Source organism: Cervus canadensis, chromosome 33 (genome assembly GCF_019320065.1).
Source record: "Cervus canadensis isolate Bull #8, Minnesota chromosome 33, ASM1932006v1, whole genome shotgun sequence".
In the NCBI taxonomy this organism is placed as follows: Eukaryota; Metazoa; Chordata; class Mammalia; order Artiodactyla; family Cervidae; genus Cervus; species Cervus canadensis.
In genome coordinates, this window is record NC_057418.1 from 38399006 (window position 1) to 38418917 (window position 19912).

At 40.2% G+C, this 19912-nt stretch overlaps 1 protein-coding gene across 2 annotated transcripts; it reads left to right on the forward strand.

Moving 5' to 3' along the window:
• The first annotated feature begins 4589 nt into the window (after positions 1-4589).
• LOC122433893 (TATA-box binding protein) lies at positions 4590-17070 on the forward strand. Of its 2 annotated transcripts, none has more exons than XM_043456906.1 (8): positions 4590-4778; positions 7639-7854; positions 9371-9744; positions 12040-12127; positions 13522-13613; positions 14304-14471; positions 15628-15722; positions 16401-17070. In XM_043456906.1, the coding sequence occupies exons 2-8, from the start codon at positions 7801-7803 to the stop codon at positions 16478-16480; spliced, it is 951 nt and encodes a 316-aa protein (XP_043312841.1). In that variant the 5' UTR covers positions 4590-4778; positions 7639-7800; the 3' UTR covers positions 16481-17070. The 2 variants fall into 2 exon arrangements, with proteins under 2 accessions (XP_043312841.1, XP_043312842.1); XM_043456907.1 differs by lacking the exon at positions 4590-4778 and adding an exon at positions 4807-4982.
• The last annotated feature ends 2842 nt before the right edge of the window (positions 17071-19912 follow it).

Sequence of the window (19912 nt, forward strand, 5' to 3'; positions counted from 1 at the left end):
GTTTCCGCGGCGCTGCCTCCGGCCGCTCTATCTCGCGCCAGTCGTTGCTCTTGGAGGCCAGAGCCCTTGCCTTTCAGTTGGTAGCGAGCGCCCGCTCTTCGAAGAGACCTGGCAGTGACGTGCAGGCTTTCTTTTCCAGGCAAACATTCGAAGTCACTCGTGATGGGTAGAAATTTTAAAGTCTGAGCTTACAAAGAAATTGGAAAAACTATGGAGCAACGAAAACTCGAAGACTCTATTGGAGTGTAAATTAGTACAGCTGTATTTCGAAAAGGGGCTGGCATTACTTGACATAGTTGAAAATACACACACATCATGACCCAGCAGTTTCACGCCGAGGTATGTACCCTGGCCAGAAAGACGTGTAAGAATGTTCATAAAGATGTTCCTAATGGCCCCAAACTGGAAATGAGCTAAATGTCCATAAACTGCAGAATGGATAAAGCAACTGAGGGATGTGCCAAAGCAAGAAAATAAACTGACTTTGGCTAAAGGGAAAGGTCCTGCTTGGCTAAGGATGGGTTGGAGGTTGTAGTGCTAGCAATACTGGGTTTCTTTACTTGGTTTAACGTGCGCCTGCTCAGTTGATCAGGCGTGTCCGACTCTTTTGCGACCACATGGACTATAGCCCAGGAGGCTCTTCTGTCCATGGGATATTTACAGGCAAGAATAGTGGAGTAGGTTGACATTTCCTCTTCCAAGGGATGTTCCTCACCCAGGGATCGAACACCCATCTCCTGTGTCTCTTGTATTGGCAGGCAGATTCTTTACCAACGAGCTACCAGGGGAACCCTTTGTTGCTGTTGTTCAGTCCCTAAGTCGTGTCCAACTCTTTGCAACCCCATAAACTGCAGCACGATAGGCTTCCCTGTCCTTCACTATCTCCCAGAATTTACTCAAACCCATATCCATTGTGTCGGTCACATCCAACCATCTCATCTTCTGTCGCTGCCCCCCTTCTCCTCCTGCCCTCATTCTTTCCCAGCATCAGGGTTTTTTTCTAATGAATCAGCTCTTTGCATCAAGTAGCCAAAGTACTGGAGCTTCAGCTTCAGCGTCAGTCTTTCCAATTAATATTTAGGGTTGATTTCTTTTAGGATTGACTGGTTTGATCTCCTTGCTGTCCAAGGGACTCTCAAGAGTCCCTTCAACACCACAGTTCAAAAGCATCAATTCTTTGGCACTCAGCCTTCTTTATGGCCCACCTCTCACATGTGTACATGACTGCTGGAAAAATCACAGCTTTGCCTATCCAGACTTTACCAGCAAAGTGACATCTCTGCTTTTTAATACACTGTCTCGGTTGGTCATAGCTTTCCTTCCAAGGAGCAAGCGTCTTTGAATTTCATGGCTGCAGTCACTGCAGTGATTTAGGAGCCCAAGAAGATCAAATCTGTCACTGTCTCCACTTTTTCCCCATCTATTTGCCATGAAGTGATGGGATCGGATGCCATGATCTTCATTTTCTGAATGTTGAGTTTTAAGCCAGCTTTTTCACTCTCCTCTTTCATCCTCATCAAGAGGCTCTTTAGTTCCTCTTTGCTTTCTGCCATTAGAGTGGTATCATCTGCATATATGAGGTTGTTGATATTTCTCCAGGAAATCCTGATTCCAGCTTGAGGTTCATCCAGCCCCACATATTGCATGATGTACTCTGCATATAAGTTAAATAAGCAGGGTGACAGCGTATGGCCTTGATGTACTCCTTTCCCAATTTTGAACCCGTCCATTGTTCCATGTCTGGTTCTGTTGCTTCTTGACCTGCATACAAGTTTTTCAGGTGATAGATAAGCTGGTCTGGTATTCCCATCTCTTTAAGAATTTTCCATTGTTTGTCGTGATCCACACAGTCAAAGGCTTTAGCGAAGTCAATGAAGCAGAAGTAGATGTTTTTCTGGAATTCCCTTGCTTTCTCTATGATCCAACGGATGTTGGCCATTTGATCTCTGGTACCTCTGCCTTTTCTAAATCCAGCTTGTACATCTGGAAGTTCTTGGTTCCTGTACTGCCCTTACTTGATTTAATACCATCTATTAATCTGTATACATGTCTACATACTTTATGTGAATATCATATTTTACAATTTAAGAATGTTAATTAAAAAAACAAGCAAGCCTTTGACTAATATAGAATGGACTACCTGATATATACATGCAATTCTGGAAGCAGAAAAAGAGTTTTGAAAAGTACTTTTTTAATTAAAACTTTTCCTATACTTTACTGTAAACAAAGGGTAAAAGAAAGGGTTTTCTTTGATGGTTATGGACAGAGAAGTATTGTATTTATTCAGGTACTGTCTTGGATACAAAAATTCTGTAAAATCTTTCCTGTCCTTAAGGAGCACACAACCTCATTGATTATGTGAAGTACAAAGGAAGCAAGCTAACAAGCATTACAACCTGTGATTATGCCTAAATGAACCGTAGGATATTAGAGATACCAAGGGAACATTTCATGCAAAGATGGGCATAATAAAGGACAGAAATGGTATGGACCTAACAGAAGCAGAAGATATTAAGAAAAGGTGGCAAGAATACACAGGAGAACTATACAAAAAAAGATCTTTATGATCCAGATAACCACAATGGTGTGATCACTCACCTAGAGCCAGACATCCTGGAATGTGAAGTCAAGTGGGTCTTAGGAAGCATCACTACGGACAAAGCTAGTGGAGGTGATGGAATTCCAGCTGAGCTACTTCAAGTCCTAAAAGATGCTGCTGTGAAAGTGCTGCACTCAATATGCCAGCAAATTTGGAAAACTCAGCAGTGGCCACAGGACTGGAAAAGGTCAGTTTTCATTCCAATCCCGAAGAAAGGCAATGCCAAAGAGTGTTCAAACTACTGCACAATTACACTCATCTCACACACTAATAAAGTAATGCTCAAAATTCTCCAAGTTAGGCTTCAATAGTACTTGAACTGAGAACTTCCAGATGTTCAAGTTAGATTTAGAAAAGGCAGAGATCAAATTCCCAAAATCCACTGGATCATCAAAAAAGCAATAAAGTTCCAGAAAAACATTTATTTATACTTTATTATCTAGGCCAAAGCCTTTGACCGTGTGGATCACAACAAACTGGAAAATTCCTAAAGAGATAAGAATAGCAGACCAACTTCCCTGCCTCCTGAGAAATCTGTGTACAGGTCAAGAAGCAACAGTTAGAACCGGACATGAAACAATGAACTGGTTCCAAATAGGGAAAGGAGTATGTCAGGGTTGTATGTTGTCACCCTGCTTATTTAACTTATGTGCAGACTACATCATGTGAAATGCCAGGCTGGATGAAGCACAAGCTGGAATCAAGATTGCTGGGAGAAATATCAATAGCCTCAGATATGCAGATAACACCACCCTTATGGCAGAAAGTGCAGAGGAACTGAAGAGCCTCTTGATGAAAGTGAAAGAGGAGAGTGAAAAAGCTGGCTTAAAACTCAACATTCAAAAACCTTAAGATCATGGCATCTGATCCCATCACTTCATGGCAAATAGATGGGGAAACAATGGAAACAGTGACAGACTTTATTTTCTTGGGCTCCAAAATCACTGCAGATGGTGACTGCAGCCAAGAAATTCAAAGATGCTTGCTCCTTGGAAGAAAAACTATGACCAACCTAGACAGTGTATTAAAAAGCAGAGACATTACTTTGCCAACAAAGGTCTGTCTAGTCACAGCTATGGTTTTTCCAGTAATCATGTATGGATGTGAGAGTTGGACTATAAAGAAAGCCGAGCGCCAAAGAATCGATGCTTTTGAACAAGAATTGATGCTTTTGAACTCTTGTGCTGGAGAAGACTCTAGAGAGTCCCCTGGACTGCAAGGAGCTTAAACCTGTCAATCCTAAAGGAAATCAGTCCTGAATATTCATTGGAATGACTGATGCTGAAGCTCCAATCCTTTGGCCCCCTGATGCAAAGAACTGACTCATTGGAAAAGACTCTGATGCTGGGAAAGATTGAAGGCAGGAGGAGTACGGGACGACTGAGGATGAGATGGTTGGTTGGCATCACCGACTCGATGAATGTGAGTCTGAGCAAGTTCTGGGAGTTGGTGATGGACCGGAAAGCCGGGCGTGCTGCAGTCCAGGGAGTCACAAAGAGTCTGACACGACTGAGCGACTGAACTGAACTGAACCATCGGAGAGGTCCTCTGGGATCTAACTTTACCTATAGTTCTTGTGACAAATGTGAAAAGACTACATAAGATGGCAGCACGCCATCTGGTTTTTTCTTTTTTAAATCATTCCACATGTTTGAGAATAGCGAACACCGCTTACCGCGCACCAGGCACTGTTCATGCATTTCCTTAATTCTTCTCACACTGTTCTTAGAGGACAAGCCCTATTACCATTCCATCCTATACACGAAGAACCTGAGGTGGAGCGGTCTGGTAACTTGCTCAATGTCACACCGCTAGCTGGTTTAAACAGTAAATATTTAAAAATCAATATCTTGTCTACATCCAGCAGCGACCAATCAACATTTTCTGGCAGGGTGGCCTCTCCCGGAAGCCAGAAGCGCTCCGCCCCGCCTCTTGTTTCTCTAAAGTCGAGTATCCAAGGGAGTCAGAGGAAGTCACACGGCGCCCACACTTAACCACCGCCGGCGCCCCTCGTGGGCAGCTTGCTAAAGTAGAGGGTGAAACTGGCGGAAGTGACGTTATCAACGCGCGCCCGGAGTCCTGTGGGATCGGGAAGGGTCGCCGTGGCGGGCGCCTGGGCCGCTGGGTGCAGAACTTCGTTTTCTCCGGCCGGTAGTCGTCTCTGCAGTGACTCCAGGTAACCACCCTGTTAGCTTCTCTCTGAGAATTACTGCAGAGTGGTCACTGCAACGACTTCCTGGGGGTGGTGGAGCGGAGAGGCACGGAATGGATCCGGAGACCGCGGGGGCCGTTCCTCTGGCTCGTGCTGCCGCCCCTTCGGCCTGTCCCGGCTGTGGCTCCCGCCCGGCGGTCTCTGCGGTGGTTCGAGAGCGGCTTCCCGGTACGAGCGCGGGCGCAGGGTGCTGGTGGGGCCTGAGGCAACACAGTCCCGCTCATCCAGGACCCTGCTATCCCTTAATTCTCTTTATTGAAAGGCATATTCACCCTGGCCTGTGCTCACCTGTTTTGCTACCAACAGGGGTAGTTTTATGATAAAGTTGAGCTTGAGCCTTTTTAACGTTTTTTCAGAGGCCGGAGACTTCAGGCACGTTAGAGCATAATACACAAATACAAAGGTGTCCCTGTCTAGGCCCTGGACAGTGTGGTTTTCGCATGTAATACTTAGGTAGGCGTCTCTGAAAAGATTATTCTTGATTGAGAATAATCTCCTCGCAGACATGAGGAGACTATGCAGAATTTATTGATTCTTTTCCCTTATCAGTGATTATCTCCCCAAAATATAAAATTTGACGCTTCAGTTACCAAATGATGAGGAGATGCTGCAAACAACTCTCTTTTCTGGGGATAAGTTAGTGCAGTAATAACTGTGCGGCTTTAAGGACACAGGGGAGGAAAAATGGTCAGTACCATCACTTCGAATTAGAGATGAGCTCTAAACAATGGTAACATTAGGCCTCAACAACTTCCTCAGATTTTTTCTCTAGTTTTAGTTTGCAGAACGGAGTCAGGAGCCACCAGTTTCTGGATCAATCTGTTAGTATAAATGAGTGGTTTCAATCCTGCCCTCATTATCTCTTGCCTTAACCATAGCAGTGACTCTTAAACCGAACTTCCAGCCTCCAGTTTTCTCTCTTAGAGTTCGTTCATACTCTTGCCACAGTAGATATACTCATGGTGCACTTCCAAACCTTGTCACTGCTTGTATTGCTTATGTAATATAACGTGACCCCACTTACATTTGCTGTCTCATCCCCTGCAGGAACATTCCATGCAGTCATGCTTAGTTTGTTGCTTGCATGCTCTTTCAATTTTTGTTTCTTTGTGCTTGACCTTCTACCTGAAATGCTGAATGTAAATTCCTACTCACCTTGCTAGACCCAAGTTAGATATTCCTTGCTTTATAAACATACTCTTCTGAACACTTGGCAGTTAACATTGCCTTTCTTTTCTCTAGCATGTATGCATTCATTTGGGGCCTCCCGGGTGGCTCAGTAGTAAGGAATCCACCTGCAGTTGCAGGAGGCACCAATTCAATACCTGGGTTGGGAAGATCCTCTGGAGAAGGAAGTGGCAACCCAGTCCAGTATTCTTGCCTGGAAGATCCCATGGACAGAGAAGCTTGGTGGACTATATAGTCCATGTGGTTGCAAGAGAGTTGGACATGACCTAGCTACTAAAGGAAAGCATGCATTCATTCATCATCAACATATTATATGTCAGACACTGTACTAAGTATAGAGATTGCAAAAACATATATTCCTGGTTTCTTCACTCAAGGGGCTTAGCATAGTATGTATCTGCTCTTATAACACTTAAGTTTTGCAGTGATTACTTGCATATCCTATACAAATTGAACTCTTTGATGCCAAGGACTATATCTATATCTATATCTATATATCTCCTCTTAATTTTTATATTTGCAGCACTCTGTTGTTGTAATAGAATAACAGTGTCCAAAAGAGTGTAATTTTCTTATATGTCTGTTTTCGGAAGCAGCTTTCCCTGTGTTTGGTCTGCTTTCCACTGATGGGTATGTAGGATATATAGTCTTCGGAGTCCTTTGTCTTCAGAGTCACTGCCAGATTCTGAGTGCTTTTTTATACAAGTACGTGCTTGAGGTACATGTGCATCTTTGACATATAATTTGTAACTTTAAGATTTATATGTTCTGTGTGAGAATATCTTACTAGATTGGTAACATTTAGACTGAAATCTAATAGTAATAGCTGACATTTATCCTGTGCTTACTGTGTTATAACTGGATGCTGTTCTTAAGGTATTAATCAGTCCTGTTTGAATCAGTCAGTTGTCACAGCAACCTTGAGCACAATAGGAGTCCATATGAGCTAAACTGAATAGAAGGTCTTTCATTAGTCACTGGGTTCTTTAACCTAAAAGGAATTTCAAGTGTGTAGCTGGTAAAGAGATGATTTAAGGAAAGCCAGGTACAGGCATATTGGTATTCGTGTGCTCTGAAAAAGTAAAGGTATTACATATATAAAAGCATGATGTTTTATTTTTATGTCGGTACAGCTTCTGTCACAGTATGTTATTTAAGGTAGTTTCTCAATAAATGATCACGCTAAAGTGTATTGGATACAATTCAAAATTTATTAAACTTAATGCCCAAGACATTATAGAGGATAGAAAACTGAATGAAATATTTAAAAACTTAAATTCAGCCTAATAGTACCATGTATACAGTGCATAATAATTTCTACTCGGGTATGACAGTTTCCTTAGGAATTCATTTCCCTTGGATATTTTTCCCCCAAAAGTTTTGAATGCTGGTTATGTACCTTAACATTTAACATTATAAGACTATAAATTGAACACATAAAAAAACAGTTTTTGTCCTGTTGACTATTTTGCACACAGTCATGAAAAACATGGAAGGAATAAGATTTCAGCTTTGTGAGGTAAAAGGAAATGGATTCCAGAATAGCTTGACTGGGTTTTTAAATTTGTTTTTGCATAACCATGAAACGGCTTTATGAGGCTGTATGGCTTACCTGTGTTCTTACATTAAACTTCAGGTCTTTTCAAAGCAACGTCACTGTTCCTTGGTGTGCACGAAGATAACCCATAGAGCTGAGGAAGTCACCAAGAAGCGTGTGCTGGGGATGCTCTAGGAAAAGACTGAATGCTGAGGCAATTTCCAGTCCAAAGGTTTTTGATTTGCCCAGAAGTTGAACATCATGGATCAGAACAACAGCCTCCCACCTTATGCCCAGGGCCTGGCCTCCCCTCAGGTAATGCAACTCGAGGGAGGGTGCATATAGGACAGAATCTGCATTGTTAGAGATATTGTATAGGGGAAGGAAGGGAATTAAGCCATCTGTTGTTGAAAATGGACTTACATTTTTTTAAGTCTTCTTTATTTCATTGAGAATTTCCTTTAGATTTTTAATAGGCGTGATAGCATTTAATTTGGGAAGTTTGGAAGCTAAAATATATATTTGTCTATAAGACTTAATCTTTTGATAAACACTTATGAAAGTGGTCTGAGTGATTATAGAGTGTTTGATTTCTGAAATAACCTAATTATTTTGTAGCTTTATCTTTTCGTTTTTATGTTTAAGGTTCCAAATAACATATCTGCTTTTAAAATTTTTAAATAACTTCTGTTAAATAAAAATACCCATTTTAAATGTGTGTTTTGATAAGTGTATGCACCTGTGAAAGTTCTGGAACATTTCAGTTAGCCTAAAAATCCCCCTCTGCCCCTTTACAGTTAGTCCCCTGGCCCCAGGCAACAGCTGATCCACTTTCTAGACTTAGAGATAGTTTTGTCTACGCTAGAATATCGTGCAGGTGGCGTCATACCACTCGGTATGTGCTTATTGTGTGCCTGTCATCTTAGCCCAGCATAATGTTTGCATATATCAGCACATCCCTTTTTATTGCCAAATGGCTCTCTTGTGTGGATATACCACAGTTTGTTTTCCAGTTGCTGACATTAGGGCTGTTTCTAGGTAGAAGCAATTATGAATAAAGGTGCTGTATGTGTATATTCTTCATGTCTGCTATGTTTTTATTTCTCTTGGGTAGATACTTAGGAGTGGGATTGCTGGGTCATTTTGTAAGTGTGTGTTTAACTTTATAAGAAAGTACCCTGCGTGTTCTCAAGTCCCACCAGCAGCGTGTGAGAGTTCTCATTGCTCTGCACCCTCACCAGCACTTCTGTTTTCACTTGAGTCTAAAAGTAAAAGCATTTTCCTGTTAACTTACAATCTTGAGCATTTTGTCAACTGCTTATTAACTGTTTATGTTTCTTCATTTGTAAAATGTCCTTCACTTCTTTTGCCCATTTTTTATTGGTCTGTTTGTTCATCTTTTATTGCATTTTGATTGTCCTTTATTCTGGATACAAGTTCTTTCTCAGATGTATGTATGGTAGATGTTTTCTCCTAATCTGTGGGTTAATTTTTAATTTTTTTAATGGTATCTTTCAAAGAATAGAAATCCTCAATTTTTTCAAAGTCTTAGACCATTGTTATCCTCTGGAGCCTGAAGGGTTAAGCATCTTCCTAACTTCTCACGTGTTATTCGTTGAATTTCACACCTAGGTCTACTTCCACATCCTAAGCTCTTACCTACTATGCTACGGTGAAGAAGAAAGTGATGTGTGTGAGATGACAGCTTAATAGCCCCATCTGTTCTTGGATGGTGCCTGTCTTTGCACATCTCACCTGCAGTTCTACCAGCCAAGTTCTGCAGACACTTGAAACCAGCCAGCCTAACCCATTGTTCTCTAACTGTCCACAGGGTGCCATGACTCCTGGAATCCCTATCTTTAGTCCAATGATGCCTTATGGCACGGGACTGACTCCACAGCCTATTCAGAACACCAACAGCCTGTCTATTTTGGAGGAGCAGCAACGGCAGCAGCAGCAGCAGCAGCAGCAGCAGCAGCAGCAGCAGCAGCAGCAGGCGGCAGTGGCAGCCGTCCAGCAGTCGACGTCCCAGCAGGCAACCCAGGGGCCCTCGGGCCAGACGCCACAGCTCTTCCACTCACAGACTCTTACGACTGCACCCTTGCCGGGCACCACTCCCCTGTATCCCTCCCCCATGACCCCCATGACCCCCATCACCCCTGCCACGCCAGCCTCAGAGAGCTCCGGGATCGTGCCGCAGCTGCAGTGAGTTCTCCTTGCGTGTCCTGTCCCTGCCCTGGAGGGACCCCCTCTGCAACTTCGCTGCTGTTCTTTGTTCTCAGATGGATTGGCTTATTTGTGTGGTATTCATGGTGATCGTGCATCAAAACTTGCCTTATCTTACTTGAGAAGGGAAGGAAAGCTATCTTAGCGAGTCAGTGCCCCCAGTAAAGGTCTCTCAGGACATCTTCAGAAATTTGGTAGCTGTGCTTGTATGCTTGGGCCAGTGAAGTCCAGTTTGGATTGCATTATTGTTGTTGACATTTCGCTGTAGCCGATTAACCAGATCAAGCCTTATGTAGTCTCCCTCCCTTGTGATATTTTAAGCCTTTGGAAAGATTAATTGCAGAGTCACAGAATCATCATCATTCATAGTGGTCCTTGTTTTTCTTCATTGTTTATTATAAGGGCTGCATATAAATCTTTGAAGAGTTGTATCCTTCCCACCAGCTGAGGATGGCTCTTCTTGCCCTAAATGGATTTTTCTATCTGTGTGAAATGGGTCCTGTATGTAACAGAAAAGGGGGTAGGGGGACAGGTAGGGAAAATTTCTCCTCCCTGAAAAACAGATATCCTCATATCTGTCACTAAGAAGTATATAGCTTTTGCCTTTAGGAAGCTTATAACCACATGAAGGGTTGTTTGTAGTAAATACATCACCCAGTTTTCATGCAAGTTATTCCTAATCATTTTTAGAAATAAGTAATGTTTAATCATGGATCATGACTGTTATACAGAGACCTAAATCTTGCCCTTGGTGTTTGTTTGATCCAAAACAAGTTAAAAAAACAAAATAATTTTAATCTTAATGATTTTAGAAAGATAAGCACTTATTAGTTCACCTTTGTAAGCACCATACACTATTGTCTTGCACAGTTACCTGGCTCCTATGCCCATTTAAGTTTGCGCCTTTGGTTTAAGTTGTAATTTGTACCCAGTTCAGATGGGGTGTTTATTTCTTGCCAGCACCTTAATATTTCTGGTATTCCACAAAGCATCCCAAGAAATTCACAGAATTGTGAAATTAAATAACATATTTTTAAACAGCCAGTGGATCAGAGATCACAGAGGCAGTTAGAAAATAGTTAAGACAAATGAAAATGAAAATACTATATAGGGCTTCCCAGGTGGCGCTAGTAGTATAAAGAATTGCCTGCCAATGCAAGAGGCGCAAGAGATGTGGTTGGATCCCTGGGTCGGGAAGATCCTGTGGAGTAAGAAATGCAACCCACTCCCATATTCTTGCTTGGAAAATTCCATGGGCAGAGAAGCTTGATAGACTTAATGGAAGCCTGATGGAGCACAAAACATATTTGGGATGCAGCAAATACTGAACTAAGGGTGAAATTTGTATCTGTAAATGATCACATTAAAAAATAAGAAATATTTCAAAGCAATAACAGTACAACTAGAAAAAGAGCAAACTAAACCCAAAGCTGTAAGAAAGAAGGAAATAATGAAGATTAGAGGAGAGAGAGATAAAATAGAGAAAAAGAAAACCATAGAGAAAATCAGTGAAACAAAAGATTGGTTTTTTGAGAAAAATCAACATTTAGTTAGACTAACAAAAAGTGAAGACTCAGAGTAATAAAATCAGAAAGGATAGTAGAGATGTTGCTACCGATTCTATGAAGTAAATAGTTAAAGTTATATGAACTTGTGTATATAAAATTGATTAGAAGAAAACATGTATAAGAATATTAAAAAATGAAAAGGGAGTTTTTGTCTCCCGCCTGCCATGCTGTGAGGTGCAGGCGCCGCAGCACAAAGTTATGGAGGCGCTGCTCCAGAATATCAGTCACCCCCTGACATCAGGGGGAGCAGAGGGCAGGGTGGGGGCCCCCAAAGAGAGGAGAAGAGAAAGGCAAAAGAGTTCATTGGACCTACATAATAAATATCAATGTCTGGTTTTCTTGATCTACTTACAGTTAATCGGAGGAAAAGGCAGGTTTCCTTCCTTTGTCAGAGATAATTGAATTTTTGTTTGTCCGAGATACTTATTTTGAAAGAAGTGAGAAAGTCATACCTCATTTAGGAGCCATGTGTATACAGAGCAGTTTCTTCATCTGAAGATGGCAGTATTAATAGTTATTACTTCATAGTGTATTGTAAGTACTAAGTGAGGTTATCTGTGTATTATGCTGGCATGGTGTTTGGTGCTTGTTTAAACACTTAATGTCAGCAATTAAAAATTTGTTTAATTTAAAAAAATTAGGAAAGATTGTGTTTTTTAGATAATTAACAGTAAATAATCATGCTTTCTTTTCCAATTTCTTACAGAAATATTGTATCCACAGTGAATCTTGGTTGTAAACTTGACCTAAAGACCATTGCACTTCGTGCCCGAAATGCTGAATATAATCCCAAGGTCAGAACAATTGTAATGTATCAAACCATAGTGATAACAGAATTTTCTTCCACAGGTCTCTAGGTTAAAAAGAATATGTTGTGTTTGTTTGTTGACACCAACAAAACAAGAATTTGAAGCAAAATATGTAGCATTTTTATTGAATAACTGCCAAGTAAGAGACTGTAAGAATATAGCAATCCACAGGATGAAGTTAAATATACTTATTGTAAGGGGATCATGTGAAGTTACTGAACAAAATATGTAGTGTGATCCCATTTATGTTTTGAAAACTATGTAGAATAGAATGCCAGGCTACTTGGAATTTACTTCAGAATAATCCAATTGGAGAATTGGGAAAGGGGCATATGCATGAGACAAGATTAGCCAAAAACTAGTAATTGTTAAAGTTGGATAATAAGTACAAGGAAGTTTAATTTATTTTTCTACCTTTGTATAACTGCCCAGTCTTTTTTTAATAATAAAAAGATTAAGAAGAAAATAGCTACAAATTTTCAGATTTTAAGATAGCAGCCTAATGCACATGGCAAATCCATATGAGTGTAGCCTTATAAGAATTAACCTTTTGTCTATCATAATTTTATTAAGTTGAATACATAATTTTACATATTTTTTTCCTAATGAAATGATGGTAGTTATCCAACCAGTAAAACTGGTTAAAGGAATTTAGGAAATGTAAAAAATTATAGAAGGAATTTAGGAAATGCAAAATAATTAGACATTTCCTGGGACTTGTATAGACTAGAATATAATGCTAGCATTTTTACATGGTGGTAAAGTTAGAAGGAAGACAGACGGTAGTTTTTAAATTAAAATTGTTAAAGCTGTCTAACTTGTCAGAGTCATCTTCATTAGAAATATGTAAAAAAAAAAAGAAATATGTGAATTTTTTTGTGTGTAATTAGGTAGCAGATATTACATTTTTTAGAGAGGCCATTGCATTTATATAAATGCCAATATATCAGAGCAGTTTCTAAAAGTCTACGGGATCGGGGACTTCACTGTGTGTTGATATGCTTGTAATCTGATTTATTCCTTCTGGAGGTGGAAAGGTTTGTAAGTTGATTTGCCTAAAAAATCATTAATAAAACAAAATTTATAGTTAAAGTTTTGCAAATATTATTTATCTGCAGTTGTTGGGATGTGCATGACAGAATACAAAAATCTCGATCCAGCTGCCTCTCTCATCACAGTTTACATGTTTGTTTCCTATGCAAAAGCGTGTGTGCCACGTGGCGATGGAAGGGAGTCCTATAAGGAAACACATGACAGGTGTTATAACTGTCTCAGTACCAGTTCCTTCTCGTTATTTGGGTTGTTCTTTGTTGTTGTGTAGTTCTCCTGATGGAAGTCAGCAGTCTGATCTCATTAACTGTTGTCCCTGGCTGTTTTAGCGTTTCGCTGCTGTAATCATGAGAATAAGAGAGCCCCGGACCACTGCACTGATATTCAGTTCTGGGAAGATGGTGTGCACAGGAGCCAAGAGGTGGGTTTAAAGGAGTTCATTGTCCTGGTCTGCGTGTTACGGAGAAATGGCTGTGTCATGGTATCTAGATGTTAGGCTACTACTTTAATACAGTGTTGTTGCTTTCTTATTAAAGTAGTTGATTCTCATCACCTTAGACAGTGGTAGCCTCATTTTCTTGAAAATAGGCATTAGTTTAGGATGTGTGTTCTGATGTTATTTCTGTGCAGTTCAGCATGTGTGCATGCCAGATTTTTGTCATTCGTGACCCTGCACTTGAGAGCCTTTTGTCAACAGTGATGTTACTGCTTTCATTCTGCTTTTGTTACATAAGCCCTGCATTGCTAAGTCATATTTTATCCAACAAATAAGTTCTAGGAATGGATAAAGAAAAGACATGACATAAAAGAGGAATTCATGTATGCATTCTTTGAGTATAAATCTCATCAGTATTTTCCTATGAAAATGACGCTTGTTGGTTTTTATCTCAGTAGAAATTTGTGGGCTTAAATACAGCAATATTAATGATAATGGTGATGCTGATATTATACTTCATATCCATGAAATCTGGGGCTATCAATAATTTGGTGAATTGAAAGGTATTCATTTTGGTAGGCCTACAGTTTTCTGTCAAGGACGTGGGAAAGTTACTCATCTAAATAATTGTGTTAGCTGTCTTTGAGTATGAATAGCTCACTTTTTCTTTCCTAGTGAAGAACAGTCTAGACTAGCAGCAAGAAAATATGCCAGAGTGGTACAGAAATTGGGTTTTCCAGCTAAGTTCTTGGACTTCAAGATTCAGAACATGGTGGGGAGCTGTGATGTGAAGTTCCCTATAAGGTTAGAAGGCCTTGTGCTTACCCACCAACAGTTCAGTAGGTAAGTCTGAAATACATGGTGGTTGCTTTTGGCAACAATTTTAATTTATAATCTATTTAAACATTGTTCATGATAAAACTTAAGCAAAATAATTAGTATGTAAGAACAAATGATATACTGATAGGTGTGTTGTTGAAGTGTCTTCCTGATTTCTTTGGTAATACCTACTATTCTCACCAGCCTCCTACTTCTCTGTCTTTTAACTCAGTGACACCCAAAACTCCCCTTTACTGGCATGAAGTTGATTCCCTTCTGTATGTTTCATCATTTTATTGCTCAATAAATGCATTTTAAATGAATAAATAAAACACACAACCTCTTGTATCGATTTTTCCCCCAGTTGTTTGAGTCTTTTGTTCTGCTTCCTGAAGAAGACTTCAAAGGCAGGTGGTCCTTGACCCCCTCTCCGGCCTCTCTGCTCACAGTAGCCCCATGGCTTATCATGCCCCTCTTGCACCAGGGCCCTTGCACATCCCACTTTTATCCCTGGCACACTCTTCTGTCACTTTTTACCTAAGAAACTCCCACTGGCATTTCATGTATGCATCCCAGCATCTCCCTTCCTCAGAGAAGCCTGCCTTGAATTTTCCAGTAAGTTAAACACAGTCATACATCCTGTTTTCAATCTAACAAAATGAGATTACTAGGATTAGAACAAAACTATACCAATAGTGCATTTAGTCAGATAACACGGGGCAAGGTTCAGTCTCCAACCGGTATCTTTTCTGTCACTTTGGTTAAATTGCCTGAGCAAACGTGGCAGCTAGAAGGTATTTCACTTTAAGGAGATGAGATGTGAATGATTAGAAAATAAACTGTGTGACTGGCAGATCTTATAGATGGATAATTACTGGGCTCTTTTAAGTTGATATAAACTTGTCCAGAATGAAACTTGATAAAGATCAGAAACTACAGAACATATTTATAAAACTTTTGTTCTTATGTCAGGAAATCCAGGTTCATTCAAAACAGAATTAGTTGGTCTTTACGTGCTAGTGACAGGTCAGCCTCACTGGCCAAATACTGCTTGCAGAATTGGGCTTCACCCCATCATTAGTTTGTGGCTAACCCGGTGCTTTCCCTTGTTCAGGTCCTCATATTTTCTAAAGGCATGAGCAGCTGTCAATTTAAACTGTTTTTGCTATTTTCCTTCTAGTTATGAGCCAGAGTTATTTCCTGGTTTAATCTACAGAATGATCAAACCGAGAATTGTTCTCCTTATTTTTGTTTCTGGAAAAGTTGTATTAACAGGTAAGTTGTAACAGAAAGTAGTGGTTGCACTTTTGAAAGTGTCGAGAATGGTATTTTCTCAGTACTTAGAAGTAATATCACAGTGTTGGGACATTTAAGTAGTGACTTGCAGAGAAGCCTTGCCCCTTTTCTCTCTTCCCAACACTGATGGGAAACGTCCACCAGAGGCGGGGAGCTGAGGAGTCAGGTCACAGCCTTGCTGATCCTTCAGTTGAAGCATCACCTTGGTGGGGAGGGGTGGAGGTGAGCATTAGATTGCATAACAGATGGTGGTTTAAGTTGGGTACCATTGCCTAAAACTTTGGTTTTCCTCAGCATTATCATTTTGCCTCAACAAAGGAAGATTCAAAAGAGCTTGCTTGAAAGCGGCAATTGAGAGAATAAGACTCCTGTCACTCTCAACTGCTGCCCTGCTGGGCTCTGACCTGGTGCAGAGACCAAGAGCTGTCACATGGGCATGGAAGGTGGAGTCATCTGTATTGTTGCTTTGGTAATTTTTTTTAAAGTCAAATGAAGAAAATACCACTTTAAAAACAAAAATAGGATTGTGACAAGGGATTCTATTGTTACTGTTTTAATGCCTGCATCTGTCTTACTGGATATGGAGAGAATTGTGCTTTTGTGGTTTTGTTAAGAAATGCCATTTCAGACTCTTTTCTACTCTACTTGTCTTCGTAGGTGCTAAAGTCAGAGCAGAAATTTATGAAGCCTTTGAGAACATCTACCCTATTCTGAAGGGTTTCAGGAAGACAACGTAATGTCTGCTGTGTACTCCTGCCTCCCCCACCCACTTGTTTTTTTTTAAACAGTCAGTTTTGGTACACTCAGTGGTGTTGTGACGGCCCATGTGGTGGCGGATGGACGTCTGGTTGTAGGGTGCGGCACCAGGTGAGGCGCTCCTCCACGTGTGCCCCCATGGGGTGCCAGAAGGGGTGTCGTTTCTGCACAGAGAACACCGGAGCACCCCTGTAAGTGGCTCAGACTGTGCTGCTATAGGGCAGTGCTGCCTGTTATTTATATTTAGATTTTAAACACTTAATGCTGTTGACAAGTTGGTTTAAGGGACAAAACTAAGTGTTAAAGCCACCTCAACAATTGATTGGACTTTATTTTGTTTAATTTCTTCCCCATAAACCACAGTTTTATATTTCTACCAGAAAAGTAAAACTCTTTTTTAAAAGTGTTGTTTTCTAATTTGTAACTCCTGAGGGTTATTTTTGTGCCAGACACATTCCGCCTTTTCAGTATTGCAGGACAGAATAGAAATGTATTAATGAAAACAAATGGTGTACATATTTTTCTTCCTTCAGAGTACTCTGTACAATAAATGCTGTTTATAAAAGTGTTAGATTGATGTTGTAAATGAAACTTTGTAAGATTCATGTGATCATACTGTTAAAAAAATTGTATTTTAGATACAATGCCTGAAACCATTTCAGTGTGTTTGCTTACTTGCTTCAGTCAACATTTCATTGTTGCAGTGAAAATAGCAGAACTGTGAAAATTTACAGTTGCTCACAAAATGTGTTTCTTACATCCTATATATTGAGCACCTTCTATTTCCCACATACCTTAATTCTCACAAACCTATAATCAGGTTTTGTTGCTTTTATACAAGGCAGGCAAGCTAGGTCCCACCTGGGGATCTGCCCCAGGTTATAGAGCAGGTAAGTGGCAAACATGGGTTCTAAGCCAAAGGCCTTCATGGTTAGAACTGGGGTAGTCCAATAGACTAATGGATGGGTGTCTGTTGTGCTCATAAATATCAGGTTAACATGTATAAGTTCTGGGGTTTCATCATATGTGATGTGTGTGATTTTCTTTTTAATTGTAAATTATTTTTCAGCAGCTCAGAGGTATATAATTAGAAAGGTGAGTTTCTTCCTTCCTCTCCCTTCTGTTTTCCCTGGTTAACTACAGACTGGTGTCTCCTCAGCTGTCTTCTGTTCAATTCTTTCCCTTGGGGGTGGTTTTCTCCATATTTGGAGAATACAGTAAAGCACATGTTTGATTTTATAGCCTCTTTTTTGTAGTCACTATATCATACACATATTTGCATGACAGACATACTTCCATGACATGGAACTCAATGGTGTCATATCATCTCTTACATACCTTTATGTATTTAACCATCTCCTGAATTACAATCATTTATGTTATCTGTGGTGTTTCACTATTATAAACAGTGCAGCAGGAAACGTCCTTTTATGTGTACTTGTGGTGAGTACAGGTGTTTCTGTAACAACATTCCTAGGAGTCACTGTATTAAAGAAGTTATACATCCTAGGTTTTAATAGACCCATACCAGATTATAGTCCAGAAGAAGTCATTAGTGATGTCAGTAATGTATGAATTCATCCGAAAGACATCATTCCAATAGTATCTCCTTCTATCCAAGAAAGAATTGTCTCCTCACATGTAGGTCTTCTCTTAGGTTCTTCAGTAAAGTTTCATAATTTTTTTATTTAGGGCTTTTACATTTCATAAAAGTTAATTCCTAAGTATTTTATAGTTTCTTATTAATGGTATTTTTCAGAATACTTTAAAATTATTGTTGATATATTTGTTTCCAGTCACTTGACTGAACTCTTAAAGTTACAGTTGTAAAATGCAGCACACACAGGAAACCCAATACACATTTCGCATAACATATTATTCCAGAGGCAGACACCCCAGCAGCCACACCCAGAACCTTGCAAAACATCCCAGAAGCTCCTTACTATGGGTTCAGTCCAGACACACACTCCCATAACCATTATCCTTTTAATTACCAAACACCAATATTGATTAGTCTTCCATTTTAATAAATTGGTATGTTTTTAATGTCTGTTTTATTCCTGGAGTTCCCCGCCATCTCACTTAAGGAAACTTACAGGCTTGTTTGGCTGGTAGTGTCTTGCAGTCAGCACGCCCCTGTTCTGTGTCCTGCAGGTGGGTGGCTGCATCTGAAGGCTTGATCCCTTTGTAGAGACTGTCAGTAGTGGTTTTAGGAATTGAATGTCTGATTGTCTCCTCATTGATCCATTAATTCATTAGGTTGTAAAAGATGAAATTTTAATCACTTTTTCATTACTTGTTGGAAAACTGTTTTTATAGTCATATACTTCACATAGCAGGATAAGTGCTTACTTCTTTCCCTTTAAAACTTCTCAAGATAAAAATGCCTCATGAGTTCATATTAATACATGCAGTCCAGACTACAGGGCTTTTAGTCAGCTTTGTATTTTTTTTAAATTCATGAATCAGCCACAGGTATGCATGTGTCCCCCGATCAGCTCTGTATTTAGTATTTTATGCTGAGAACCCTTAATTGTTAAAGACACATGGGATGATGAATTAGAATAACAGTACTACCACCAATATGATTATCAAAAGCACTGAAACCTTTTTTTCTTCACTAAAATCTGAATTGTTGAAGGCTGAGACCAGCACTCAGTATCTGAAATAAGGAGAGGTAGATGCTCTGCTCTCTACAGTGGGGTAAGCTGCCTGGTCAGGCGGCGTCCAGGCCAAGCCAAGGTTTGGGGGGATGGTGGAGCACATGGTTTGGCAGTTTGATATCCTCTGCAGGAGCAGTTGCTGTGTCTTGCATCAATAATTTCATGGTCAACATTAAGGTTTTTAAATGTGTCTCCACATTTCTAGAGACAACTGAGTTACTTTTTTAATCTAAGTTTTAAAATTTTTTAGTTATTTCAACTAGTTGCTTTTTTTGGACATGGCTGCCAAGTCAGTGCTGTGATTTGGATGTCTGTGTCCAAGTGGAAATGCCCTGTGAACTGTCATCTCCAGACTGTGGCAGGAAGATACACCTAAAGGATTGCTTGGCTGATTACCACACACCCGCCTGCAAGAATGTCTATGTAGACATCCAGGGATGTCTCCAAATAGACCATAGTGAATTCACTTAAAAAGTCCTTAGCAGTCAGGGTGCTGTCCTATTTTGGCAAACTTACATCCGAGTTACAGTTTGGACTATGAAGGTCCCACTAGATGAGTTCTCCAGTGAGCTTCCTGCTAAGTGTGTGACTCTAGCCATATTGTCTCTTAGTAGCCACAGGCTATGTCCCCTTTATGGGTGATTCTCACTGACTTAGCACTTCTAGCTTCAGGACTGGTAACGCTCTTCTCTCCCTCTGAAAGTTGCATTTAACAATCTCTCCATGGGATTCCATACTGCAGTTTCCCAT

Excerpts from the sequence above, each read along its gene's own strand:
- LOC122433893 (XM_043456906.1), top strand. The coding sequence starts at position 7,801 with ATGGATCAGAACAACAGCCTCCCACCTTATGCCCAGGGCCTGGCCTCC. Across the intron at positions 7,855-9,370 it reads AGGGCCTGGCCTCCCCTCAG|GGTGCCATGACTCCTGGAAT; the intron begins GTAATGCAACTC and ends AACTGTCCACAG. Across the intron at positions 13,614-14,303 it reads GTGTGCACAGGAGCCAAGAG|TGAAGAACAGTCTAGACTAG; the intron begins GTGGGTTTAAAG and ends TTTCTTTCCTAG.